The following is a 23397-nucleotide window of genomic DNA, read 5'->3' on the forward strand; positions in this document are numbered from 1 at the left end:
ACCTACATTTTTGATATGCTCGTGTTCGACCTGCCCGAAGTGCACCTGCGAACTTCTTGCCGAGCACACAAAGTGTGTTAGAAGACTCCAATACGGTACATATTTGGGGCTCATATCTGACCCAACTTTGGTTAATCCTACTCGACGTTGCATCATCATACATGGTTTATATTCTTCTGCCTGCAGTTCTTCATTAAGTTTAAATTGGAATATACTAAAAAATAGATCGTATAAGTACACACATCTTTAGCTAAGTATGCTGCTTCAGATATCACTGATTCACAAGACAAGCAATCTAAAGTTGTAAAGTTGTGAAGTAATAAGTACGTCCATCGATAGGCCACCAGATGGCTATAAGAACTTATTTTCTACAAAATATACAGCAATAGCTTGTTTCAAGAATGACATGTTGAGCGTAACTTATTTGTGCAGGTAAAAGAGGACTGGAAGTACGTAGCCATGGTACTAGACAGACTATTCCTGTGGATCTTCACGCTGGCCGTACTGGTGGGCACGGCCGGCATCATTCTACAAGCACCCACGCTGTACGACGACCGCGTGCCCATCGACAAGGCCTTCAACCAGATCGCCACATCCACACTGGTGCGGTGTCCGCCGCCAGCGTAAACCTTATTTAATAATGACGGTGGCTGATCTCGTTGTGTCTCGTTATTTCTGAATGAGCTGTTACATGAATTTGAACCATATAAATAGGATGATAAAATTGCTTTTTTACTGGGCTTGTTATAGGGATTCGGTGGTCAGCTACCGAATCCCGCGCTGCACAGAAGAAACAAATGCCTTTTGCTTAACAGATTAAGGATCAACTCGATTGTATTCATTTGTTTTTACCATTTCGACGCTATCAGCGTGACATTCGAAATAGTGTTAAAACTAAGTACTAGGTACTTAGTTTTAACTACGTAAATGCGCTATGCCGACAAATAAAAGCGCTATTATGCTGTTTTCCGTTTGAATTTTTGTTAAACATACCAATGCATACCTGCAAACATGTGGAATATGTATATGTACTCACCTGCTGAAATCGGTAACAAATTGAAATTGAAAGTCTTTATTTCAGGTCTCTCGGCCCATATTTTGTTAGCTTACACTGCACTTAAAATGCAAAATGTGCAAAAAGTGTCTAAACTAAACCCTAACTGGAGCCGTAAGGGCCTGTTTCACAATGTCCAAGTATTGGATAGCTAAGAGATCGATCATCGGTCAATTTAAAATGAGATACTCTGTAATAATATTTTTGCTAAATTGGTTGGTTCAGGGGCTCATAACTAAGCTCGGAGGCTTCAAATTAATCACAGCGAGATTGGCGGCCGTCGCTCAAGACCTAACGCACACCCGTCCCTCCCGCCACGTGTTCTATTCCACGACTCGTATACATATGTGTATGTATTAGATTAATTAAGGACCTCTCGTATCTCTTAAGCTCTGCACTGTATGTCTGTTATCCTGATTTCCTTTTGTTATTACTGATCCTATGGTTACGGACCCCTGGTTTCTCTAAAGTTCTATACAAAAGGATGACAATAATGTGTAGTGAATATTTTGTGCTACGACTGCATTTTTATGGTTTAATATAGGATTTCAATAATAAATAGTACGATCAATTTGTATTAATATCAAAATATTTTGGAAATGAATTAAGTGAATGTAGGTTGGATATTACTATCAAGTGCCGAAATATGAATTTCTATCCCTCATATATTACGAGAAAGTCCCTGATACGACATAATATATCGGTACATGCGAGCAGAACACACTGAAAATAGTGTAAGATCCGATTTTGTGAGACGCAGACGGTCGGATGCGGCTCTAAAATGGAGTAAGTACTACATTTTGCAAGATGGCGGCTATTTTTCAACGCCCGGAAAAGTTATGACAATATTACGGCGCACAAAGATAGCTTCTACTTACAAAACATATAAAATGTACCAAAATATTCGACCTTCATAATAAATCAATCGTAGTAAAAGGATTGGTGTCAGGCGAACAATAAAACAAATAAAATGGTTAAAAGGTTCGTGCGTACTCCCTGTATCAAGGGCTTTATTATCGCCCTTATTAATCTTCAGATACCGTTTTGACCGTATTATCTGGCCCGATACATAAAGATAAATGTCTAGCTTTAGGGCGTTTATCGAATAACAACCAAATGGATAGGTTAACTTTTACGACGAACATGAAAGGGTACGGACGACGGCTTTTCGAAATCCTTGAAAGTTTCCTTAGACACCTTTACGTGTTACCAGTTTGTTAGATTTTTGGACTTGTGATATTGAGTTAATTTTCGTATTCATAAATGTTAAGTGCAATGAGGTTACGATGATTTTATTTGTAGTAATTTTGTTGATAACTAAAGTAATAAGCTTAAGTAATAAAAACGAAACACCACCAAATAAATATTGTCTGTGTTCAATAAAATCGTGTAGCGGATAGCACCAGACTAGCCAGTACATTAACATTAATACACTTAGACACGCTTCATCTCAACGTATACGTAATCTCCTATTCGCACCTCGCTTATTCTGGTAAGATTGAATTAAGAGCGCGTTTGTTTTGTACCATACCTTCCTAATTGTTAGCAAATAAGTAGACATCGAATCAAAATAGACTAGGAAAACTAAGCAATTATCATAAGTATAATTATACCTACTTCTTGATGAATGATTAATTCTACTATCGAATAGCTATATTCTTCAAACTTCTAAGCAATTTCTAACATTTGTCGTAGAATAGAACATGTACATAAACGTAAAGATATCGATTTTATTATTTATAAGAAAGATGTAGAATTTGATCAATATGCCGCCATATACTAAAGAAAGGTACGAGATTATATTTTAATTTTATTTATATATATCAGTCAAGTATTTACATTGAAATGTTATGATTATACAATGAAATGCGGAACCACCACAAGTAATAACGATGTATTATTTCAACAAAATAATATTGTACATACATACATATCCTCAAGGAGCGAACCTACTTAGTCCTTGAGACGCACCAATGCCCATTTAGCATGTAAACAATTATCCTTATGATAATAAGTACAATACTTAACAATTTACGTTAAGCGATTGCTCAATTCGATAACCACAACAATGGCTGAATGTAAACTTAGAAATACTTTCTTCGATGAAGCCCCAGCCGCTCTAAACGTGCATCCCAATTTATTGAAAATCATTATTTGTATTGCTTTGAAAAAATACAGTAAGTTTATTGAATTCTATCATAGTTCGTCTTGACAACTCATGTAGGTAGTTTTTGGTAGAAAGTTACGTCTTTTTTATCTAAAAGAATAAGATATCTGACTCCACCAAATCTTCTCAAAAAAGCTACCCTTCTTCATGTTGTAGCTTTCTACAAAAAACCCCTACATCTTTAAGATTCACCTTAGTAATAATCCCATAACATAACTAATGCATTCTATTTGCTGGGTCCCATTTCTCAAACGGTATTAGTCTAATATTATTAGTCTGTTGCTATGGTTACCCCGTACGACTTGACAGTTCGTGGACAAATTATAGTATCAGTCTAATATTATTAGTGCGTTGCCATGATAACCCATACGACTTGACAGTTCGCGGACCAATATTATTAGTCTAATACCCTTCGAGAAATGGTTCCCTGTTATATTTATTAGCTTCGGACTGATGATCTTATTATTTTGACACGATGCAATTATATTTCAAGCTTTTTTTTACAAAATAGTTCAAGTAAGCCACGCCTTACACTTGGTAAAATAGTAAACTGTGCCGAATGTCTTTATTGGAAAAATTAAATTTGGATATATTTTAACAAGTATGGTGCCAAATTTATGGGAGAGGAATTGAAGATAAATCATAATTTTTAATACGAACAGAAATTAAAATGACAATTTTAAAATATATTTGTACAAAATTTTAAAAAAATCACGTAAAATTGCTAATTATATAACGCTTTTCGTGTTAAGTATAAAACGAAAGATAAGTAATGATTAAATGAACACGAACACATTGGTGTGAATTTCTACAAGCAATATGTTGGATAGGGTGTCCCTCTTTAGACCTACACAATTTGATCGAATGAGACTTTTATTCGTGTCGCATTTTGCCTAATGCATATTTTTGGGTCACATGACTTTTCCAAAATCTAAAATAAAACATTATGTCAACTGAGACGGCTAATGAAAATCTCATCAGCTCAAGTGATTTTCGGTCAACTGAGGGATTAAATAGCTGAAGGCATGAGGTAAAGGCAGCGTAGTGATCCTCGTAAGGAACAGAGTAAGATTTACCAAACTAGAACTATTAAAGTAAGCACGTTGACTGCTCGCGGTAGAGTAGCGCAGCTCAATTGTAGAATAATAAGTTTGTAATTACGTATTTATATTGTTAATAAAATCGTTATAATATAGAAACACGGTGTTTACTTTGTAGATTGACTTTCCTCTTCGATTAGTACAGGTGTGTACACAAAACTCAATTAACGAGGGGTCTGGGAGCAGACCGATATAACTACAGATGCTGTTACATCTATACTGAAATTACCTGGTAAACTAAGGCGCAATTCCAAATTGTTTTTGATTTGATAGTTCATGGCATAGCCGTGAGTTTACAAAACTTCTTATAGAGAGTCTTTGCGGAAAGAGAAGAGTCTTGGAATGTATTGCGCCCCATACATTTCACGACTCTTCTCTTTCCGCACAGACTCTACATACGGTCCGATTAAAATAATGAGTTACGATAACGGTAAGTTCTGTTTTAGATATGTTCTCATTTAGATATCGTTTGTATGTCGTATAATTGACAGAAGCAGCTCGATTCGGGCAACCAATGTCATTTTGACGTTAGAAATATCGTAGATCACAGCGGGATCGCAATAAACGTCAATTTTGACATGTCGTGTAGTTATCGATCTTTTAAAGATCTAAAACGTGTCTTAATCATTCTTCGAATCGGGCCGTATGTGTTATTTAAATATTATAAAAGCCATTATATTATAAGCCATTTAAACTTTTTGATGACTAATTAAAGTTAACAATTGAACAATGATTTTTTTATTGAAATAGTCTCGAGTTCTTTATATCACAAACTTTCCTTATGATTTAATATTACCTATATCGAGTAATGTTTATACCGTTGTATATCAAATGCAAATTAGTTATTTCTTAATTATAATTCTTAACATAAAAATAAATAAACGGGTGAATCAACTTTTTGACCGACAGTTTAATGTCTCTTGAGTTACTCAAAATGTCTCTGGAGTTACCAAGATATCAGGCTTACAATATAAATAATTTCTTTTTATAAAGTTTAACAGTTGAGGCCTTGAATGTTTTAACATACACCATTAACTGAAAATTAGACGAGCCATTATTTAAAAGTGAAAATTTACAACGAAATTTAAAAGTTGAGATTTGTGCCGGTTAAAAAGTTGATCCGCCCAAACATTGCATACCTTAATAAAAGACAAACAATAAACTGTGCTTAGTTAAAAAAAAAAACTTAATTTTTAAAGGCGGTATTACATTAACAATATGATAGCAATAAATATATAATGTATTATTCTCTTTTATCCCTTAAAATCTGCTAGCAAGTCTGGGTCATCGAAAAGATCGCGCGCATCTTTGCTTGATTCCAAACTGTTCAAGACTGCACGATTCAGCTCGTTATCTCGTATGATACTCTTCGCACTTTCGAGAGCTTTCTTGTTCTCAATACTATCGATATCGGGCATCACATCAAATAGCGAACCGTATTGAGCTGCTAACTCCTCAATGGTTAACGGTCTTTCAGAAGTAGTTGTCGTAGTTCTTTTTGGTTTACGTCTTTTACGTTTATGTTTAACTGAGGTAATTTCTTTTGTTTTTTCAGTTTGGTCATCTTTTTTGTCCATTTTATTCGTTTGGGTTTCCTTTTTGTCTGTTTCATGAGTTTTTTTAGTTTGGTTATCCTTTTCGTCTATTTTACCAGCATCACTCTCTGTAACTTCTTCAGGTTCGGGTTTTTTAGTTCTATCATCGGGTGGTACAGTCGATCTATTTTCATCAAATACTCTTTTGGCGTATTCGCGAAAATCTTTAGGATAATTTTTAAGGTCTGTCCAGATGTCACTGTCTCCGCCTTTAGTTTGCTTGCTAAGTTTGCGCATAATTTCTTGTATTTTGTAATCGACTGCGGATGAGCGATCTTCCTCATTCACATCGAGGATACTCAAAATCTGGTCTAGAACACGGCTGATTTTCTTCGCATCGTCGGAATTCTCATGTTTATGTTCTATTTCGTGTAGCAGTTTAATATCGTTCCAAATGCTCTCCACAGAAGGTTCTGACGTTTTCAGCTCAATCGCTTTAAACTTTTCCTTCACTTCTGCTGAGAGTTCTTCAAGTTGTTTCTTTAGTAATTCACTTATTTCTGTTAATCGTTCAGTTTCGTTTATGAGAGCCAATTTAACTGTTTCTAGTTGAGCGTGTGGGTCATCTTTTTTTAAGACATCACAGAGAACTTGATCTACGTTTAATATTGAGGAGTCGACTTGTGTAGGAGGGATTTCGATGTTGTGGGTTTCTGGAGTAGGTGGTGGGTCGGTGGCTACCACGGCTGTCGGTGGTGGTGGTGGCTGCTCGACCGCTTCAGTACCTCTGCACCGTGTATCATAATCCGCTGGATCTCTAAACACACCCAAAGCCAGCACCTGCTCAACTGCCATCAGAGTGCAGTCTATGGTTTCCCTGACATCGTATATGACGTCATTCAGAAGTTTCCCGAAGCTACTCTCCACTGAAGACACCGCGCCACGCAGTTCGTCGAAGAATGACGCAGATGTCTGAAATAATTCGCAGAGTTCATGCGCAATTCGTAAGTAATAAACACGATTAATTACGCAATTAAACATTCTGTTGCAGTATGTAAAATCAACACGTAGAATTATTAAAACACCATAACTAATTCAAGTCAAGAGCTATGTCATTTATCATTTATGACCAGTATTTATTTATCTTGAGTGCAGGTTACAAACGCCCTATTGTTGCGGTAAGGGTATGGAGGGAACGGGGAGCATATTATAATAATTTTCATCACACTTGCACAGTGTAATAGTACATTACTATAGAGGACGGGAAACGAAGGGTTGAAGGCCAAGTTGATATAGATGGCCGAGCGTAGCGGGGAAGTTAAGGATACGCGGCCGGCAACCCCGTTTCTCTGAGATTTGTATAGTGCTTTTCTCAAACTTGCAATAAAATAATAATAATGAAAAAATAGGATGATGATTGTTTAATGTCCTAATGTAATAGGTTATTCAGTGCGTGGGGTATTGAAGGTGAACAAAAATTTATTTAATTTGGCGCTACGATGCCCGCCATTACGGTTTTTATCTTTTTGTGTTATTTTATTATTACTTTGGGGTTACTAAAAGGGGAACGAAAATTTGATTACGTTTGTGCTACGACTCACGGTTTAGGAGATAAATTCCTATAAAGATTTCTGCATGACTGAAAAAAAAAACCTATGTTCGCGTTTTATTTTCTATCGCGCAAAAGTCAAAAAATCAGGATTATAATCGATGAAGTCGCTAGAGAAAATCCTGTTAGGATTTTTTATAAAATTTTTGGCCACACTACAAAAGCGGTACGATTATTTAAAAACTCCCCTCTCAACTTACAGGGCCTTAAGTAAAACTACTAACGGCCCGATTCGAAGAATGATTAAGCCACGTTTAAGATCTTTAAAAGATCGATAACTAAACGACATGTCAAAATTGACGTTTATTTCGATTCCGCTGTGATCCCAATAAGATCTATCTACGATATTTCTAACGTCAAACCAATGTTGGTTGCCCGAATCGAGCTGCTTCTGTCAATATGACATACAGACGATATCTAAATGAGAACTTATCTAAACCAGAACTTATCGTTATCGTATTTCATTCTTCGAATGGAGTCGTAACAAAACTTTGTACTCCAGTCCCATTTAAAAAATATGAAAATCTTACCTGCAACACTAATCCCGAAAAGATGATAACGAGCACCTTCATATTTCACGAATCTCCGTGTAGTAATACGAGGCGTGCGCGCGGCGCGGGGGCTCTTACAGGCCTTACGTTACTTTCGTAGCCATTTAAGTATATACCCAATCAAGACACGCGTCACGGTTCAGCTGTTTCAATATTTGCTGTAGCGTATAGTAGCCATTTATAATGAATAAGTTTTTACGCGCTGAAATAACCTAGTATATTTGTAGGTCCACGTTTCATTAGAGTAAGATGGTTGATTGGAATAAAGAGAGGTACTTTGAATACTAAAAAAGGTGGGTAATTCCTTAAATAACTCCAAAAGACTTACGTAACGTTTCTAATTAACCTTTTAACCACCATAGTCTGATATAAGACATGCAATGTCCAGCTCTTTTCGCCGCAGTCTGAGAAAATAGACAAAACTTCGTGTAACTCCGTTCCGGCGGCGACGCGAGCATGCTCGATGAAAAAATTTAAGCGGTTAAAAGGTTAAAGAAAAACACTATTAACGTTAACATTTTAGTATTTTTTTGAAACTCCCGCAGTAATCAGTCTTCTGAACTATAGTACTAAAAAAAGTAACATACGTACATGGTACTTATAATATACAAAATACTTTTTGTACTCGTACGAAAAAAGAGGATTGTAATAATATACAGTATGTCTTCCACCATGGGGATTTAAATGCAGAGATTCTACTCGCTAAATCGAGCTACTATTCCTATGGGCCAACCCCGAAATCACGAAAATATTATTGGCTATTCCATAGAAAACATGGACATTTGATCACCCAAAATGTATGAAAATGCCAAAAAAAAATTCGCGATTTCGGGGTTGGTTCCATAATAAAAGTAGCTCCACTGAGCTACACTTAGCGAGATCCCATGATGGGATGGGAGACACCCTGTATTACAGTTTTAACAGTTGGAAGAAGGAATTAAAACATTTTTTTTATGGGAGTTATTTTTTATTCAAATGTTTGCTTACATGTAAAATAATTTATCACAAACTAGATATATATACGTGCCAAAGATAAAGTGGCTCGATATTTTTTATTAAAATTTATTTAGGTTTAACTACAATGTAAACATTTACAAAATAAATTATTGTCAGTTGATTTGTACACTACATAAACTGACAATTCCCATAGTCCTACACATTCGCCCCATGTTTTATTTCAAGTTTTTACTTGCAAAACTCTTAATTTGTTGAAAATTGTTTAATTACCGCATTGATAGCATAATTATGCAGGTAAAATAAATTTATAGTTAAGGCCTGTCCACACCGGATGCGTGTGCGTAAACGGGCACGTGCATGTTGTAATATACAGATCCTCATGAGAGACGACACACCGCTTGCGTGAGGTGTGCGTACGATTCCAACATTTTAGCGCACGCGTACGACTGCGCACACGCAGCTGATGTGTTCTGGCCTTTCAGGTGAACCCTGTCATGATAGCATTCAGAGCCTGAAGAAGGGCTCCCGACGAGTGAAAAATAATCCAAGCTGGCGCAATGCTAGGGAGAGGAAACGCGACGGATAAATACTCGGACACAATATTCAGAGAAAAAAAAAATAGTATATGTAGATACCACCACCCACACAGTTAATCGAATGATTTGTAAACCTTATTGAAAAGAGATAAGGTTCACCGATGGTCAGTTGATCCTTCAACCTTCGTGCATTCGGACAAGGTTCACGATGACACGCCGCACACGATTAATTCATGAGTTCAATAATTATATTACTAATTAAAGGATATTTTGAATTAACATTCGATATGTATCTGAATGCTACAGACCCACAACTTCAGATATGTTACAAACTGCACTATTCGGTTTTCTAGGTAAAAGGAATTATAAAAACCTAACAACGTGACAAAGGGCGCCCACACTAGCGTCTCCCGAGCGTCGAAGTGTAGTGAACTCTATGGCTGCTGCTCGACGCAACGTTGGCGCAACTGCGCAGCGACGCCATTTTCCATAGCGCTGACTAGACACCGACGCTCAAAAGACGCTAGTGTGGGATTGCCCAAAGTCATTCGGCGAGTAGTATCTATATTTTGTATTGGTTTTAATCAGAATTATCTAAAATAACCGACTATATTTGAAGCGAGAAAATTACAATTATGGTATACATACATATTAATATTGGTGAGTAAATACCTTTTTGGTAGATTAGATATGATAAGTTATTGTGACATGAATTGATATACAGTTCTGATATCACTTCTGTAGTACATATTGTAGTTTTTAATACGGTATTCAATTAAAAAAGCCCAATTAAAATGAGACGCAGAAATTCCTTGACAATAGTCCGAACTTTACGCCTAAACCTAAACTTACAAATTGGCACTTTTTGAGCAAACATCACTCATCCTTAGTAAATAACATGCTTAAATCACAGACCTACCACACTACACACCTTGTCCAGTAAAAAAAAATCATTTTTACCGAAGACATTATTTCATTTGTTACTTTTCGCCATTGAAATAAAGTATAAAATTGAATACACGGTTCAGAGTAAACAAAGTTACAGAAAATAGACAATACACGTATGTTTACACTTTTGCAACCTAATGCAATAAAAGGTGTGTGCATTTTTGGCACTTTTTTCGTACCGATATTTTCAGACGTGACCGTACATAAGTGTGGTAAGGTAGTAGATATAGATCGTGTTATTCACGAAGACGCGAGGTTTGAGACGTATTGTCATGCTATTGAAGGTTAGATTTAAAAAGCTGCACGTTATCGCGGATGACACGAACTATTCTACTCTTATTTTTTACTCTCCGTTAAATTCATCGCATCTTTTCGTTAGCTTACTAAAACAGTCCATAACAGAGTAAAGTTTGAATTAATTAACATTATATTCACAATAGAGATACACGTATAGGGCTTACATGATATGTGTTATTAATTACATTTACATGATATCGATTCATAAGACAAAATTAGCTTTACGATAAAAATAAACCTTGATTCATATATTTACTAAAATTTTAAAACGAAATATGAAGTATTATAAAATATTAAAATGTAAAATGATTTTAAATAAATAGTATAAACACATGTGGAATGTAACAAGTCCATCCACGGTGAGAATATTACAGTATACTTATAATACTATAGAATATCACTAGGGTTATTGCTTTTCACGGAGCATCGCACGATTCGTGAAGCTGCAATAATATTAGACAGACCACGCTAACTTTGCATAAACATAAATTAAACAGTAAGAATGCATACTTGACGTAGAACTTGGCATGAAAACTTAGCGTGGTCCAAGTCTACACGATTACTTTAGTTTGCAACTGAGAGATGATTTTAACCATTTGAACGCCAAGAACACCTAAAGGCGTCGATACTAGTCGTGCCCACAGCGCCAAGGACAACTATAGGTGTCATGGCGGACGCTGTCAAAGTCACCTTCACACTTTCGAGCAAGGTTTACATTAGCTAACTTGCGCCCGGGAGCTTGACGTTTGGCAACATATATGTATTTAGTAAAATATTCGTGCACTTAATATTTCACTGAAGAAATTTTTGCAGCCATTATTTACGCATTCAACAGGCGAAATGTGTGTTATAAATAAAAATCACACCACAGAAACTTTTGTATATACTTACTATTGGTTGTAGAATAGACTTTATGACTATCATATTACGGTATAAAATTGTATGTATTAAAACCGTCTTGTCAATCCCAAACCGTAAGTAACCGTCGTATAAATATACGTTTCATACAATTACAATAGTTCATGTATATTATAATATTGATATGTCAATAACTTTTCGTATATTGAAACAAGTGACGTAATAGTGACGTTTACTTATGAATATTTTCGTGTTACTACCGAATAATTATATAATGTAATTATATTGATATTGAACAACCTATTTGAACTATCGGCCTTGTACGAAACTCTACTTGGCAATTTTTAAATACACTACGTACGTAAATACATTTTACGTTGTTTTGATTTAACACGGTAACCATCTAAAATATCATTAGTACAGACACCAAAAATATGCACAAACAAATAGATTTAGCTACCAATGTAAAATTTTGATTTTCGTACCCTTCCAACTTGCTTTTCATAATACAAATGCTTTCTGCGCTACCCAAATAATAGGTTATTTTCATTCATTTGTATAAATAAAACGAAATCATGATTAGGCGGTACCAATAGTACAATACAAATATTTTCGAATGAATAAACGAATAAAAGGTTTCTTAAACTACAATGAATATGATAGTGTAAATATCAATGCGCAATCTTTAGATATGAAATTAAAGCGATGGGCAGTTTTACCTACTTACTTAAAATATATTAATGATTTTAGAAAAAAACATTCCATAGTAAATATAATTAATTTTCGATTCTTAAAACATAGTAAATCCTACAATCTATGACACTTGAAATGCCTATAAATGACAATATTTCTTAAAACGTGAAATATTTTTATTTTACATTTCGAAAGTTTAAATACATCCTCTGATTTTGGTTCAATAACGAATTCACGTAAATATTAAAAGTCCGCCACAACCCGTATCGTATGACTTACGTTATATCGTTTCTTTAACGCGGTCATAGTGAAATAAGTAAGCTTACTTATTTCTCTACGACGCAGTACACGTAATACATTTACGAATTCATATAAAAACAGGAGATCACTTACGTTTTACAGTCCTAACGTTGTGACACGGGAATAGGGTGAGGTATCCAACTATCCATGTTACGTATACGGGGCGACCTTTGCATGCAACTGTGCTCGACATTTCTTGTTGTATACATTTAATTTAGTTTGTGTTGTATACATACAAAAATGCAACGGTTTCCAGGCAAACCTATTCACCCATAACAGAGTCAAACAGTCTCACCCACTCATCGTGTCATGGCGTCTCGACGGCCTCACTCACGGCCTCGCGCGGGGGCGGGGCCGGCGGCGCCCCCGCGGGGCCTGCGCTCGCGGCCCCGGTACTCGAGGGGGCCGCGCTGCTCACGGCCCCGTTACTCAGGGGGGCCACGGTACTCACGGGGGCTACGTTACTCACGGGGGCCCGGGCCACGGGCGACACGTGGGCCACATTCAGTTTGGGTAGAGGCGGGATGGGCGGCACGGACACCTCGCTGGGCGCGGCGCTGGATGTGGCCGAGGGGGCAGGTGTGAAACCGTTGGCCATGCGCTGGTAGTGCGGCTTCCATTTGTTGGCCGGCGGCGTGTAGTTCAGGTGGTCGTATTCCATTTCTGAAAAGGTGGTATTTTTGATATAAAAGATAGCAATTTCGCTAAAAGGGATAACAATGATAGTTCCAGTGAAGAGTCAAAAAATAAGTAAATAATAGTATTTAAGTGATTTGTGTGGAATAACATTAACAAAACAGAATAATTGACAATTCAGTTTACCAAATTCTAAAAACTTTCTTAAGTTCTTAGAATTTGTTTGAAGTTGTCAAAAATACTTCTAATCTTCTTCAGAGTATTTTTGAGTCAGGCCCAAAACTCATGACTTTTTTTTATACTACGTCGGTGGCAAACAAGCATACGGCCCGCCTGATGGTAAGCAGTCTCCGTAGCCTATGTACGCCTGTAACTTCAGAGGAGTTAGTTACATGCGCGTTGCCGACCCTAACAACCCAAGACTAATAAGGCTATTAAACGTGGATCTATTTAACATTGAGTCAAGTTTTTTAATTTACTCATAATTACTCATAAATACGGTCTGGCCGCTTCACACCGTAAACACAACGAAATATATGAAACACGCAACGTCACTGCGGATATGCTGCGTCAAATTTCGTTGATGGCGATCCTTAAGACAAATTCTAACCGACTAGTTTCCTCTACTAACTTATTCATCCCAACATCCGTGCAAAACGAACTAAAGTAGGAATCAGGTCTTACCATATCCTTCCTTATGTTTGATCTCATCGTACACGTGGTCAAGCTTGTTGTCATCGATGCAGTGGTACAGGTTCGGGTTGGTCAGATCCGCATCCTTGTTCTTGAGGCACGACAGCGGGTCATACGCTGTAAAAAAAAGTTATTTGTTATTTTGATGCATAGAAAACAATGTGACAGTCTTTTTTTATTGTAAGACTGATTACCCAGTCTGTTATATTTTATAAAAATAGAGCTAAGGACCAATTGTTACTAAAATGTTTGTATAAACAATTTCCTCTCATGCGATAATTCAAGTGATAATGAAGCGTGAACGTCAGCTGGTGCTCAGTTGGTGAATCGAAATTTTATTATAAGTTCTTATGATTGTGAATGTATCAAATAACAGTGGTGTAAGCGACATGTTCAAAATGGTTATTTTCTCTTTATTTTAATTTTGTTTATAAAGGTGGTGCTCTGATAATTAAATACAATACAATGTTAGTTTTAAGCTGAAATTTGGAGGTACGTGTGACGCAGCGACAAGGTTTCAACGGTTTTTGTCTTTGACCACGGATGACCATGACCATGTATATACTGCCCTCATATAAAAATCACGTGGTCTGTAACTTTGTGATTTCAAACTGTTTTTCGTATCCCGTATTTCGAGCTTTTATTGTAGAATATCTGCATTATCAACACTGAGATTTATGACTTTAATAACTTTTATAGTTTAAATAAGAATGAAAATTGATTATGATTCATTTAATTTTATTTTGTAAGCCAGTTACTGATAAAATGTGTGTTTTTATATAACAATTACTAAAATCTGTACTACTTTTAAAGTCGAATAAATTACTATGAAGCCCGTGGCAGGTGCCTGTAAAACAATGATCCTTACAAATATAAAGTCCACATTATAATTTCTTTGGTCGTGCTTGATCTTTTATATAATTATATCAATGTACTATAAATTATTATTCTATTCAGCATGTAGACTGTGTGCGTATGCAAATTACCCGTCTGTCTAAATACATCAATGAAACACTGAGTTGAAATTTCTGTGACTAATCATAATTCATTTGTAGTTTTACATGTATGTAAAATGTATAATTGTTGGTGCAATAAAGAATATTTACTTACTTACTAATTAGAAATCATAGCATTTATTCGTGATAAACTATGACATACAAAAGTATAACAACATAACAAAAGAAAGAAACATAGAATAAATAATTTTTTTACCACGAAATGGTCCCGCCTCAGCATTAATGCTAACCCAAAAGTCAGCGCTGATCATTCCGGCTTCCAATTAAAATTTTAATAAATACTCATTGAATATAAAATACATATTTTGCCATTAACAGCAAAACTCTTACTAGCCATCGGTGAATCTTATGTCTTAGTAATAAGGATTACGAATTGACAGTAAAAAGTAGAAAAGATTATATGTATGTCTATTGACAGTATTGACGTCACCAAAATCATATCATAAAGCACAATGGCCATACATGTGAGTTTAAATAGAGGGTAACAAAGTGAGATCCGCGTCAGAATCTTTGTGAGTGATAACCTTGATAATAAAATAAAATCGTTGTGTAGGTTGTAGACCCATTATTTTCAAAGTTTTTAATGCACAGGAACTAATACAATTTTATATACTCCCGTGTGACAGTTTGACCTTCCTATTCGTAATATAACTATCAAATATTTCTTATTTATAAAAATATTATATCCCGAAATTTCAAATAATACCGCAAGTTCCCAACCCGTAATAAATAGGACTGAAGTTAAATGGCAATTAAAAATCAGTGCGATTTTGGCTATGAGGTGCTAGTCTGTTAGGATGGTATTCCACCTGTCCAAATTCTTGGTCTAATGTGTATTTGCAACTCACATTTTGCTTAATGAGAGAGCGAGACGCAATGCACATTTGACAAAGAAACTGGACAGGAATACCATCCTTTGAGATACGGAACTTCCGATCCAGTGGGTCGGTTCCGTAGCTCCTCCATGGTGGTATTGCTGAGCTCGCTAAGGTTGTTGTGGATGTGGTTGGCGTTGCTCAAGAGCGTGGTCTCATCGCTGCGAGTTGAGCCTTGGTATGAGTAGAAGGGTTTGTCGAAGTGTTACAGTTTAGTACTTACGATCGGTGGATCCAGTGGGTCGGTTCCGTAGCTTCTCCATGGTGGTGTTGCTGAGCTTGCTAAGGTTGTTGTGGATGTGGTTGGCGTTGCTCAAGAGCGTGGTATCATCGCTGCGAGTTGAGCCTTGGTATGAGTAGAAGGGTTTGTCGAAGTGTTACAGTTTAGTACTTACGATCGGTGGATCCAGTGGGTCGGTTCCGTAGCTTCTCCATGGTGGTGTTGCTGAGCTTGCTAAGGTTGTTGTGGATGTGGTTGGCGTTGCTCAAGAGCGTGGTCTCATCGCTGCGAGTTGAGCCTTGGTATGAGTAGAAGGGTTTGTCGAAGTGTTACAGTTTAGTACTTACGATCGGTGGATCCAGTGGGTCGGTTCCGTAGCTTCTCCATGGTGGTGTTGCTGAGCTTGCTAAGGTTGTTGTGGATGTGGTTGGCGTTGCTCAAGAGCGTGGTATCATCGCTGCGAGTTGAGCCTTGGTATGAGTAGAAGGGTTTGTCGAAGTGTTACAGTTTAGTACTTACGATCGGTGGATCCAGTGGGTCGGTTCCGTAGCTTCTCCATGGTGGTGTTGCTGAGCTTGCTAAGGTTGTTGTGGATGTGGTTGGCGTTGCTCAAGAGCGTGGTATCATCGCTGCGAGTTGAGCCTTGGTATGAGTAGAAGGGTTTGTCGAAGTGTTACAGTTTAGTACTTACGATCGGTGGATCCAGTGGGTCGGTTCCGTAGCTTCTCCATGGTGGTGTTGCTGAGCTTGCTAAGGTTGTTGTGGATGTGGTTGGCGTTGCTCAAGAGCGTGGTATCATCGCTGCGAGTTGAGCCTTGGTATGAGTAGAAGGGTTTGTCGAAGTGTTACAGTTTAGTACTTACGATCGGTGGATCCAGTGGGTCGGTTCCGTAGCTTCTCCATGGTGGTGTTGCTGAGCTTGCTAAGGTTGTTGTGGATGTGGTTGGCGTTGCTCAAGAGCGTGGTCTCATCGCTGCGAGTTGAGCCTTGGTATGAGTAGAAGGGTTTGTCGAAGTGTTACAGTTTAGTACTTACGATCGGTGGATCCAGTGGGTCGGTTCCGTAGCTTCTCCATGGTGGTGTTGCTGAGCTTGCTAAGGTTGTTGTGGATGTGGTTGGCGTTGCTCAAGAGCGTGGTATCATCGCTGCGAGTTGAGCCTTGGTATGAGTAGAAGGGTTTGTCGAAGTGTTACAGTTTAGTACTTACGATCGGTGGATCCAGTGGGTCGGTTCCGTAGCTTCTCCATGGTGGTGTTGCTGAGCTTGCTAAGGTTGTTGTGGATGTGGTTGGCGTTGCTCAAGAGCGTGGTATCATCGCTGCGAGTTGAGCCTTGGTATGAGTAGAAGGGTTTGTCGAAGTGTTACAGTTTAGTACTTACGATCGGTGGATCCAGTGGGTCGGTTCCGTAGCTTCTCCATGGTGGTGTTGCTGAGCTTGCTAAGGTTGTTGTGGATGTGGTTGGCGTTGCTCAAGAGCGTGGTCTCATCGCTGCGAGTTGAGCCTTGGTATGAGTAGAAGGGTTTGTCGAAGTGTTACAGTTTAGTACTTACGATCGGTGGATCCAGTGGGTCGGTTCCGTAGCTTCTCCATGGTGGTGTTGCTGAGCTTGCTAAGGTTGTTGTGGATGTGGTTGGCGTTGCTCAAGAGCGTGGTATCATCGCTGCGAGTTGAGCCTTGGTATGAGTAGAAGGGTTTGTCGAAGTGTTACAGTTTAGTACTTACGATCGGTGGATCCAGTGGGTCGGTTCCGTAGCTTCTCCATGGTGGTGTTGCTGAGCTTGCTAAGGTTGTTGTGGATGTGGTTGGCGTTGCTCAAGAGCGTGGTATCATCGCTGCGAGTTGAGCCTTGGTATGAGTAGAAGGGTTTGTCGAAGTGTTACAGTTTAGTACTTACGATCGGTGGATCCAGTGGGTCGGTTCCGTAGCTTCTCCATGGTGGTGTTGCTGAGCTTGCTAAGGTTGTTGTGGATGTGGTTGGCGTTGCTCAAGAGCGTGGTATCATCGCTGCGAGTTGAGCCTTGGTATGAGTAGAAGGGTTTGTCGAAGTGTTACAGTTTAGTACTTACGATCGGTGGATCCAGTGGGTCGGTTCCGTAGCTTCTCCATGGTGGTGTTGCTGAGCTTGCTAAGGTTGTTGTGGATGTGGTTGGCGTTGCTCAAGAGCGTGGTCTCATCGCTGCGAGTTGAGCCTTGGTATGAGTAGAAGGGTTTGTCGAAGTGTTACAGTTTAGTACTTACGATCGGTGGATCCAGTGGGTCGGTTCCGTAGCTTCTCCATGGTGGTGTTGCTGAGCTTGCTAAGGTTGTTGTGGATGTGGTTGGCGTTGCTCAAGAGCGTGGTATCATCGCTGCGAGTTGAGCCTTGGTATGAGTAGAAGGGTTTGTCGAAGTGTTACAGTTTAGTACTTACGATCGGTGGATCCAGTGGGTCGGTTCCGTAGCTTCTCCATGGTGGTGTTGCTGAGCTTGCTAAGGTTGTTGTGGATGTGGTTGGCGTTGCTCAAGAGCGTGGTATCATCGCTGCGAGTTGAGCCTTGGTATGAGTAGAAGGGTTTGTCGAAGTGTTACAGTTTAGTACTTACGATCGGTGGATCCAGTGGGTCGGTTCCGTAGCTTCTCCATGGTGGTGTTGCTGAGCTTGCTAAGGTTGTTGTGGATGTGGTTGGCGTTGCTCAAGAGCGTGGTCTCATCGCTGCGAGTTGAGCCTTGGTATGAGTAGAAGGGTTTGTCGAAGTGTTACAGTTTAGTACTTACGATCGGTGGATCCAGTGGGTCGGTTCCGTAGCTTCTCCATGGTGGTGTTGCTGAGCTTGCTAAGGTTGTTGTGGATGTGGTTGGCGTTGTTCAAGAGCGTGGTCTCATCGCTCCGAGTGGAGCCTTGGTATGAGTAGACGGGGTTGTCGAAGTGTTGCTCTGCGGAGAATAGTTAGCTGATTAGCTCATGCAACTTAAGTACATTAGTGATTGTAAAATGAATGCGGTTATCGACGTTATAACTATACTCTAGGGAGACCTTTTTGAAACCGTTCAATAGAAAAACTTGGTTTTTCCGGATGTCCCATTATCACGTCAATCATCTTTCATCAAGCCCGCAGGGGAGTTTATTTATAGGTCCACTAGAATGACAAATAAAGTTAAAAAGGAACTAATAGCACCGCCCTTAACTGAACACAATACATTTACAATTTCTATGTCGCTTTAAAAGATTGGGGTGTGGGGATAGCCGTGAGCATAATTTAATGATATTTAAATTGTGAAAATGATGTTTTATATTGTTGTGGATAGTATAAAGGATGCAGAAAAACAAAGATTATACCGGCGATCATTTTTCTAGGTATTAAAATTATAGTATTATAGTTACCACGTAGCATAAGCGGAGCGGAAACTAAACACTATAGAAGTAAGATGACCACCATGCCTGTTAGGCTCTCGTGTACCGTACAATCACCATCAGATATATTAGAGCCGCCAAGGTGTTCAAAAATATATACACGCGCTTTAATATCGATATTAGAGGCTTCAATACGTGTTTGATAATAGTAAATTACGATACAAGTGCGAAAAATAGGCAATTCGAAACAAGTGGTGATAAATTAAAACGCGATCAAAGGGATTGTTTTAAATCGACACGAGTTGCGAATTACCTATTCGCACATGTATCGTACGACGTAGTTTTACAGCGACCCTTTAAATTTTCGACATAGTTAGGTAATATGATAATTATCGCACTAGTGCGGTAAAGTAGCGCCATACGTACTGTAATAGTATATTACGATACAAGTGCGAAAAATAGGAAATTCGAAACGAGTGGCGATAAATTAAATCGACACGAGTTGCGAATTGCCTATTCGCACATGTATCGTACAACGTTTTACAGTACATATGACCCTTTAAATGTTCGACACAGTAACGTAATATGCTAATTTTCGCACTAGTGCGATAAAGTAGCACCATATGTACTGTAAAAATAGTTACCAGGTTGTGTGGCCGGGTCGGCGGTGTAGTGGACATGGGCTATTTCCCGCTTGAGGTTCTTGACTCGCTTGCGGTAGTAGAACAGCATGAGGGCAGCGGCAGCTAAGCACAATAACAGTAGGATCACCATCGTCGCCGTTAGGCCCGCGTTGCTGCCTCCTACTGGAACAATTTTATTTTTATGTTTATTGAAGCATAAAGATGGTGGATGGATCCATTATTTTAAACAAAAATCATGTTCAGTATTACACGCAGCCGCGCACCGGGTGGCAGTCCCAGTTGCCTCGGGGCAGACTGTGACAGAGTGCATGGTACATACCCTCGGCCTGGTCCACCACTATGGCGTCCGAGGCGTGCGTGTCGCAGCTGTCGCCGATGAAGCCGCGGCGGCACACGCAGCCGCGCACCGGGTGGCAGTCCCAGTTGCCTCGGGGCAGACTGTGACAGAGTACATGGTACATACCCTCGGCCTGGTCCACCACTATGGCGTCCGAGGCGTGCGTGTCGCAGCTGTCGCCGATGAAGCCGCGGCGGCACACGCAGCCGCGCACCGGGTGGCAGTCCCAGTTGCCTCGGGGCAGACTGTGACAGAGTACATGGTACATACCCTCGGCCTGGTCCACCACTATGGCGTCCGAGGCGTGCGTGTCGCAGCTGTCGCCGATGAAGCCGCGGCGGCACACGCAGCCGCGCACCGGGTGGCAGTCCCAGTTGCCTCGGGGCAGACTGTGACAGAGTACATGGTACATACCCTCGGCCTGGTCCACCACTATGGCGTCCGAGGCGTGCGTGTCGCAGCTGTCGCCGATGAAGCCGCGGCGGCACACGCAGCCGCGCACCGGGTGTCAGTCCCAGTTGCCTCGGGGCAGACTGTGACAGAGTACATGGTACATACCCTCGGCCTGGTCCACCACTATGGCGTCCGAGGCGTGCGTGTCGCAGCTGTCGCCGATGAAGCCGCGGCGGCACACGCAGCCGCGCACCGGGTGGCAGTCCCAGTTGCCTCGGGGCAGACTGTGACAGAGTACATGGTACATACCCTCGGCCTGGTCCACCACTATGGCGTCCGAGGCGTGCGTGTCGCAGCTGTCACCGATGAAGCCGCGGCGGCACACGCAGCCGCGCACCGGGTGGCAGTCCCAGTTGCCTCGGGGCAGACTGTGACAGAGTACATGGTACATACCCTCGGCCTGGTCCACCACTATGGCGTCCGAGGCGTGCGTGTCGCAGCTGTCGCCGATGAAGCCGCGGCGGCACACGCAGCCGCGCACCGGGTGGCAGTCCCAGTTGCCTCGGGGCAGACTGTGACAGAGTACATGGTACATACCCTCGGCCTGGTCCACCACTATGGCGTCCGAGGCGTGCGTGTCGCAGCTGTCGCCGATGAAGCCGCGGCGGCACACGCAGCCGCGCACCGGGTGGCAGTCCCAGTTGCCCTCGGGGCACATGCACGGCTCCATGCAGTGGTCGCCGAAGTAGCCCTCAGGGCAAACTGTGAAAGAAAAAAAATATTTATGTGTGGTCCATCTTCAAACGAAGGTACACGAGGGAGCAAAAACAAATAAGACACGCAAAAAAAAAAAATTAAAGTACGTTGGTAATTTTAAAATGTACGGGTTTTGCTCACAAACATCAATCCTTAGGATTGGATAAGTTAAAAACCACTTGACGGCCAGTTACTTTTTGACCCTCGAATGACCCATTAGCCACCTGAAAGATATTTACCCAATAATCTACTTAATAATACTGAACAATCTCACACCTGAGGATGCCGAAGACAAAGTGGAGAAAATTGAGTAGGAAAGCGGATCCTGGCGCTAGACCGGTAAAAAGCCAGGTTGAAGACGAAGAACAATTTACTTAATATCTTCCTAAACAGTGCGTGCAGTTGGCGCCCCACCAGCCCGCCGGGCACGTAAGGTAGGGTAGACTCACACTGCGTGCAGTAGGCGCCGGTGTAGCCGGGCGGGCAGCGGCAGTAGCCGTCGTTGGGGCGGCAGGCGGCGGCGGCGGCGCAGCGGCACGGCTGCGTGCAGTTGGCGCCCCACCAGCCCGCCGGGCACGTAAGGTAGGGTAGACTCACACTGCGTGCAGTAGGCGCCGGTGTAGCCGGGCGGGCAGCGGCAGTAGCCGTCGTTGGGGCGGCAGGCGGCGGCGGCGGCGCAGCGGCACGGCTGCGTGCAGTTGGCGCCCCACCAGCCCGCCGGGCACGTAAGGTAGGGTAGACTCACACTGCGTGCAGTAGGCGCCGGTGTAGCCGGGCGGGCAGCGGCAGTAGCCGTCGTTGGGGCGACAGGCGGCGGCGGCGGCGCAGCGGCACGGCTGCGTGCAGTTGGCGCCCCACCAGCCCGCCGGGCACGTAAGGTAGGGTAGACTCACACTGCGTGCAGTAGGCGCCGGTGTAGCCGGGCGGGCAGCGGCAGTAGCCGTCGTTGGGGCGGCAGGCGGCGGCGGCGGCGCAGCGGCACGGCTGCGTGCAGTTGGCGCCCCACCAGCCCGCCGGGCACGTAAGGTAGGGTAGACTCACACTGCGTGCAGTAGGCGCCGGTGTAGCCGGGCGGGCAGCGGCAGTAGCCGTCGTTGGGGCGACAGGCGGCGGCGGCGGCGCAGCGGCACGGCTGCGTGCAGTTGGCGCCCCACCAGCCCGCCGGGCACGTAAGGTAGGGTAGACTCACACTGCGTGCAGTAGGCGCCGGTGTAGCCGGGCGGGCAGCGGCAGTAGCCGTCGTTGGGGCGGCAGGCGGCGGCGGCGGCGCAGCGGCACGGCTGCGTGCAGTTGGCGCCCCACCAGCCCGCCGGGCACGTAAGGTAGGGTAGACTCACACTGCGTGCAGTAGGCGCCGGTGTAGCCGGGCGGGCAGCGGCAGTAGCCGTCGTTGGGGCGGCAGGCGGCGGCGGCGGCGCAGCGGCACGGCTGCGTGCAGTTGGCGCCCCACCAGCCCGCCGGGCACGTAAGGTAGGGTAGACTCACACTGCGTGCAGTAGGCGCCGGTGTAGCCGGGCGGGCAGCGGCAGTAGCCGTCGTTGGGGCGGCAGGCGGCGGCGGCGGCGCAGCGGCACGGCTGCGTGCAGTTGGCGCCCCACCAGCCCGCCGGGCACGTAAGGTAGGGTAGACTCACACTGCGTGCAGTAGGCGCCGGTGTAGCCGGGCGGGCAGCGGCAGTAGCCGTCGTTGGGGCGGCAGGCGGCGGCGGCGGCGCAGCGGCACGGCTGCGTGCAGTTGGCGCCCCACCAGCCCGCCGGGCACGTAAGGTAGGGTAGACTCACACTGCGTGCAGTAGGCGCCGGTGTAGCCGGGCGGGCAGCGGCAGTAGCCGTCGTTGGGGCGACAGGCGGCGGCGGCGGCGCAGCGGCACGGCTGCGTGCAGTTGGCGCC

The 23397-nt window shown here is 42.2% G+C and overlaps 5 protein-coding genes across 6 annotated transcripts in view; 1 reads left to right on the top strand and 4 right to left on the bottom strand.

Annotated features, from left to right (window-relative positions):
• Nucleotides 1-4420, top strand: part of LOC133520264 (acetylcholine receptor subunit alpha-like) — a 120593-nt gene extending 116173 nt beyond the window's left edge. For both annotated transcript variants that reach the window (XM_061854639.1, XM_061854640.1), the window contains exon 10: nucleotides 433-4420. In XM_061854639.1, coding sequence (XP_061710623.1) covers nucleotides 433-627 — 195 coding nt within the window. In that variant the 3' untranslated portion in view covers nucleotides 628-4420. The remainder of the gene's footprint in view (nucleotides 1-432) is intronic.
• Nucleotides 2413-8844, bottom strand: LOC133520267 (uncharacterized). The gene is made up of 2 exons (XM_061854643.1): nucleotides 7996-8844; nucleotides 2413-6828 (listed from the first exon to the last, which is right to left on the bottom strand). Exons 1-2 carry the CDS (start codon nucleotides 8035-8037, stop codon nucleotides 5575-5577), a joined length of 1296 nt encoding a protein of 431 aa, XP_061710627.1. The 5' UTR covers nucleotides 8038-8844; the 3' UTR covers nucleotides 2413-5574.
• A 117-nt stretch (nucleotides 8845-8961) lies between these two features.
• LOC133520302 (uncharacterized) lies at nucleotides 8962-22248 on the bottom strand (the record flags this gene model as incomplete). The annotated part of the gene is made up of 22 exons (XM_061854671.1): nucleotides 8962-13268; nucleotides 13926-14051; nucleotides 16049-16201; nucleotides 16393-16515; nucleotides 16565-16687; nucleotides 16737-16859; nucleotides 16909-17031; nucleotides 17081-17203; nucleotides 17253-17375; nucleotides 17425-17547; nucleotides 17597-17719; nucleotides 17769-17891; nucleotides 17941-18063; nucleotides 18113-18235; nucleotides 18285-18407; nucleotides 18457-18579; nucleotides 18629-18751; nucleotides 18801-18959; nucleotides 20022-20183; nucleotides 20341-20868; nucleotides 20917-21513; nucleotides 21957-22248. Coding segments are annotated over 22 exons (4095 nt in total), but the record flags the coding sequence as incomplete, so codon positions are not given.
• LOC133520303 (multiple epidermal growth factor-like domains protein 10) lies at nucleotides 22249-22982 on the bottom strand (the record flags this gene model as incomplete). The annotated part of the gene is made up of 2 exons (XM_061854672.1): nucleotides 22249-22549; nucleotides 22597-22982. Coding segments are annotated over 2 exons (687 nt in total), but the record flags the coding sequence as incomplete, so codon positions are not given.
• Nucleotides 22909-23397, bottom strand: part of LOC133520304 (protein draper-like) — a 51165-nt gene continuing 50676 nt past the window's right edge. The window contains exon 18 of the mRNA XM_061854673.1: nucleotides 22909-23379. Within this exon, the coding sequence (XP_061710657.1) occupies nucleotides 22989-23379 (391 nt within the window). The 3' untranslated portion in view covers nucleotides 22909-22988. The remainder of the gene's footprint in view (nucleotides 23380-23397) is intronic.

The sequence above is a fragment of the Cydia pomonella genome, chromosome 8 (assembly GCF_033807575.1).
Source record: "Cydia pomonella isolate Wapato2018A chromosome 8, ilCydPomo1, whole genome shotgun sequence".
Lineage (NCBI taxonomy): Eukaryota > Metazoa > Arthropoda > Insecta > Lepidoptera > Tortricidae > Cydia > Cydia pomonella.

Bases quoted from the DNA above. Each gene is read 5' to 3' on its own strand.
- LOC133520267 (XM_061854643.1), bottom strand. From the start codon at position 8,037: ATGAAGGTGCTCGTTATCATCTTTTCGGGATTAGTGTTGCAG. The intron at 6,829-7,995 runs GTAAGATTTTCA...GAATTATTTCAG, and splicing joins TTTCGGGATTAGTGTTGCAG to ACATCTGCGTCATTCTTCGA.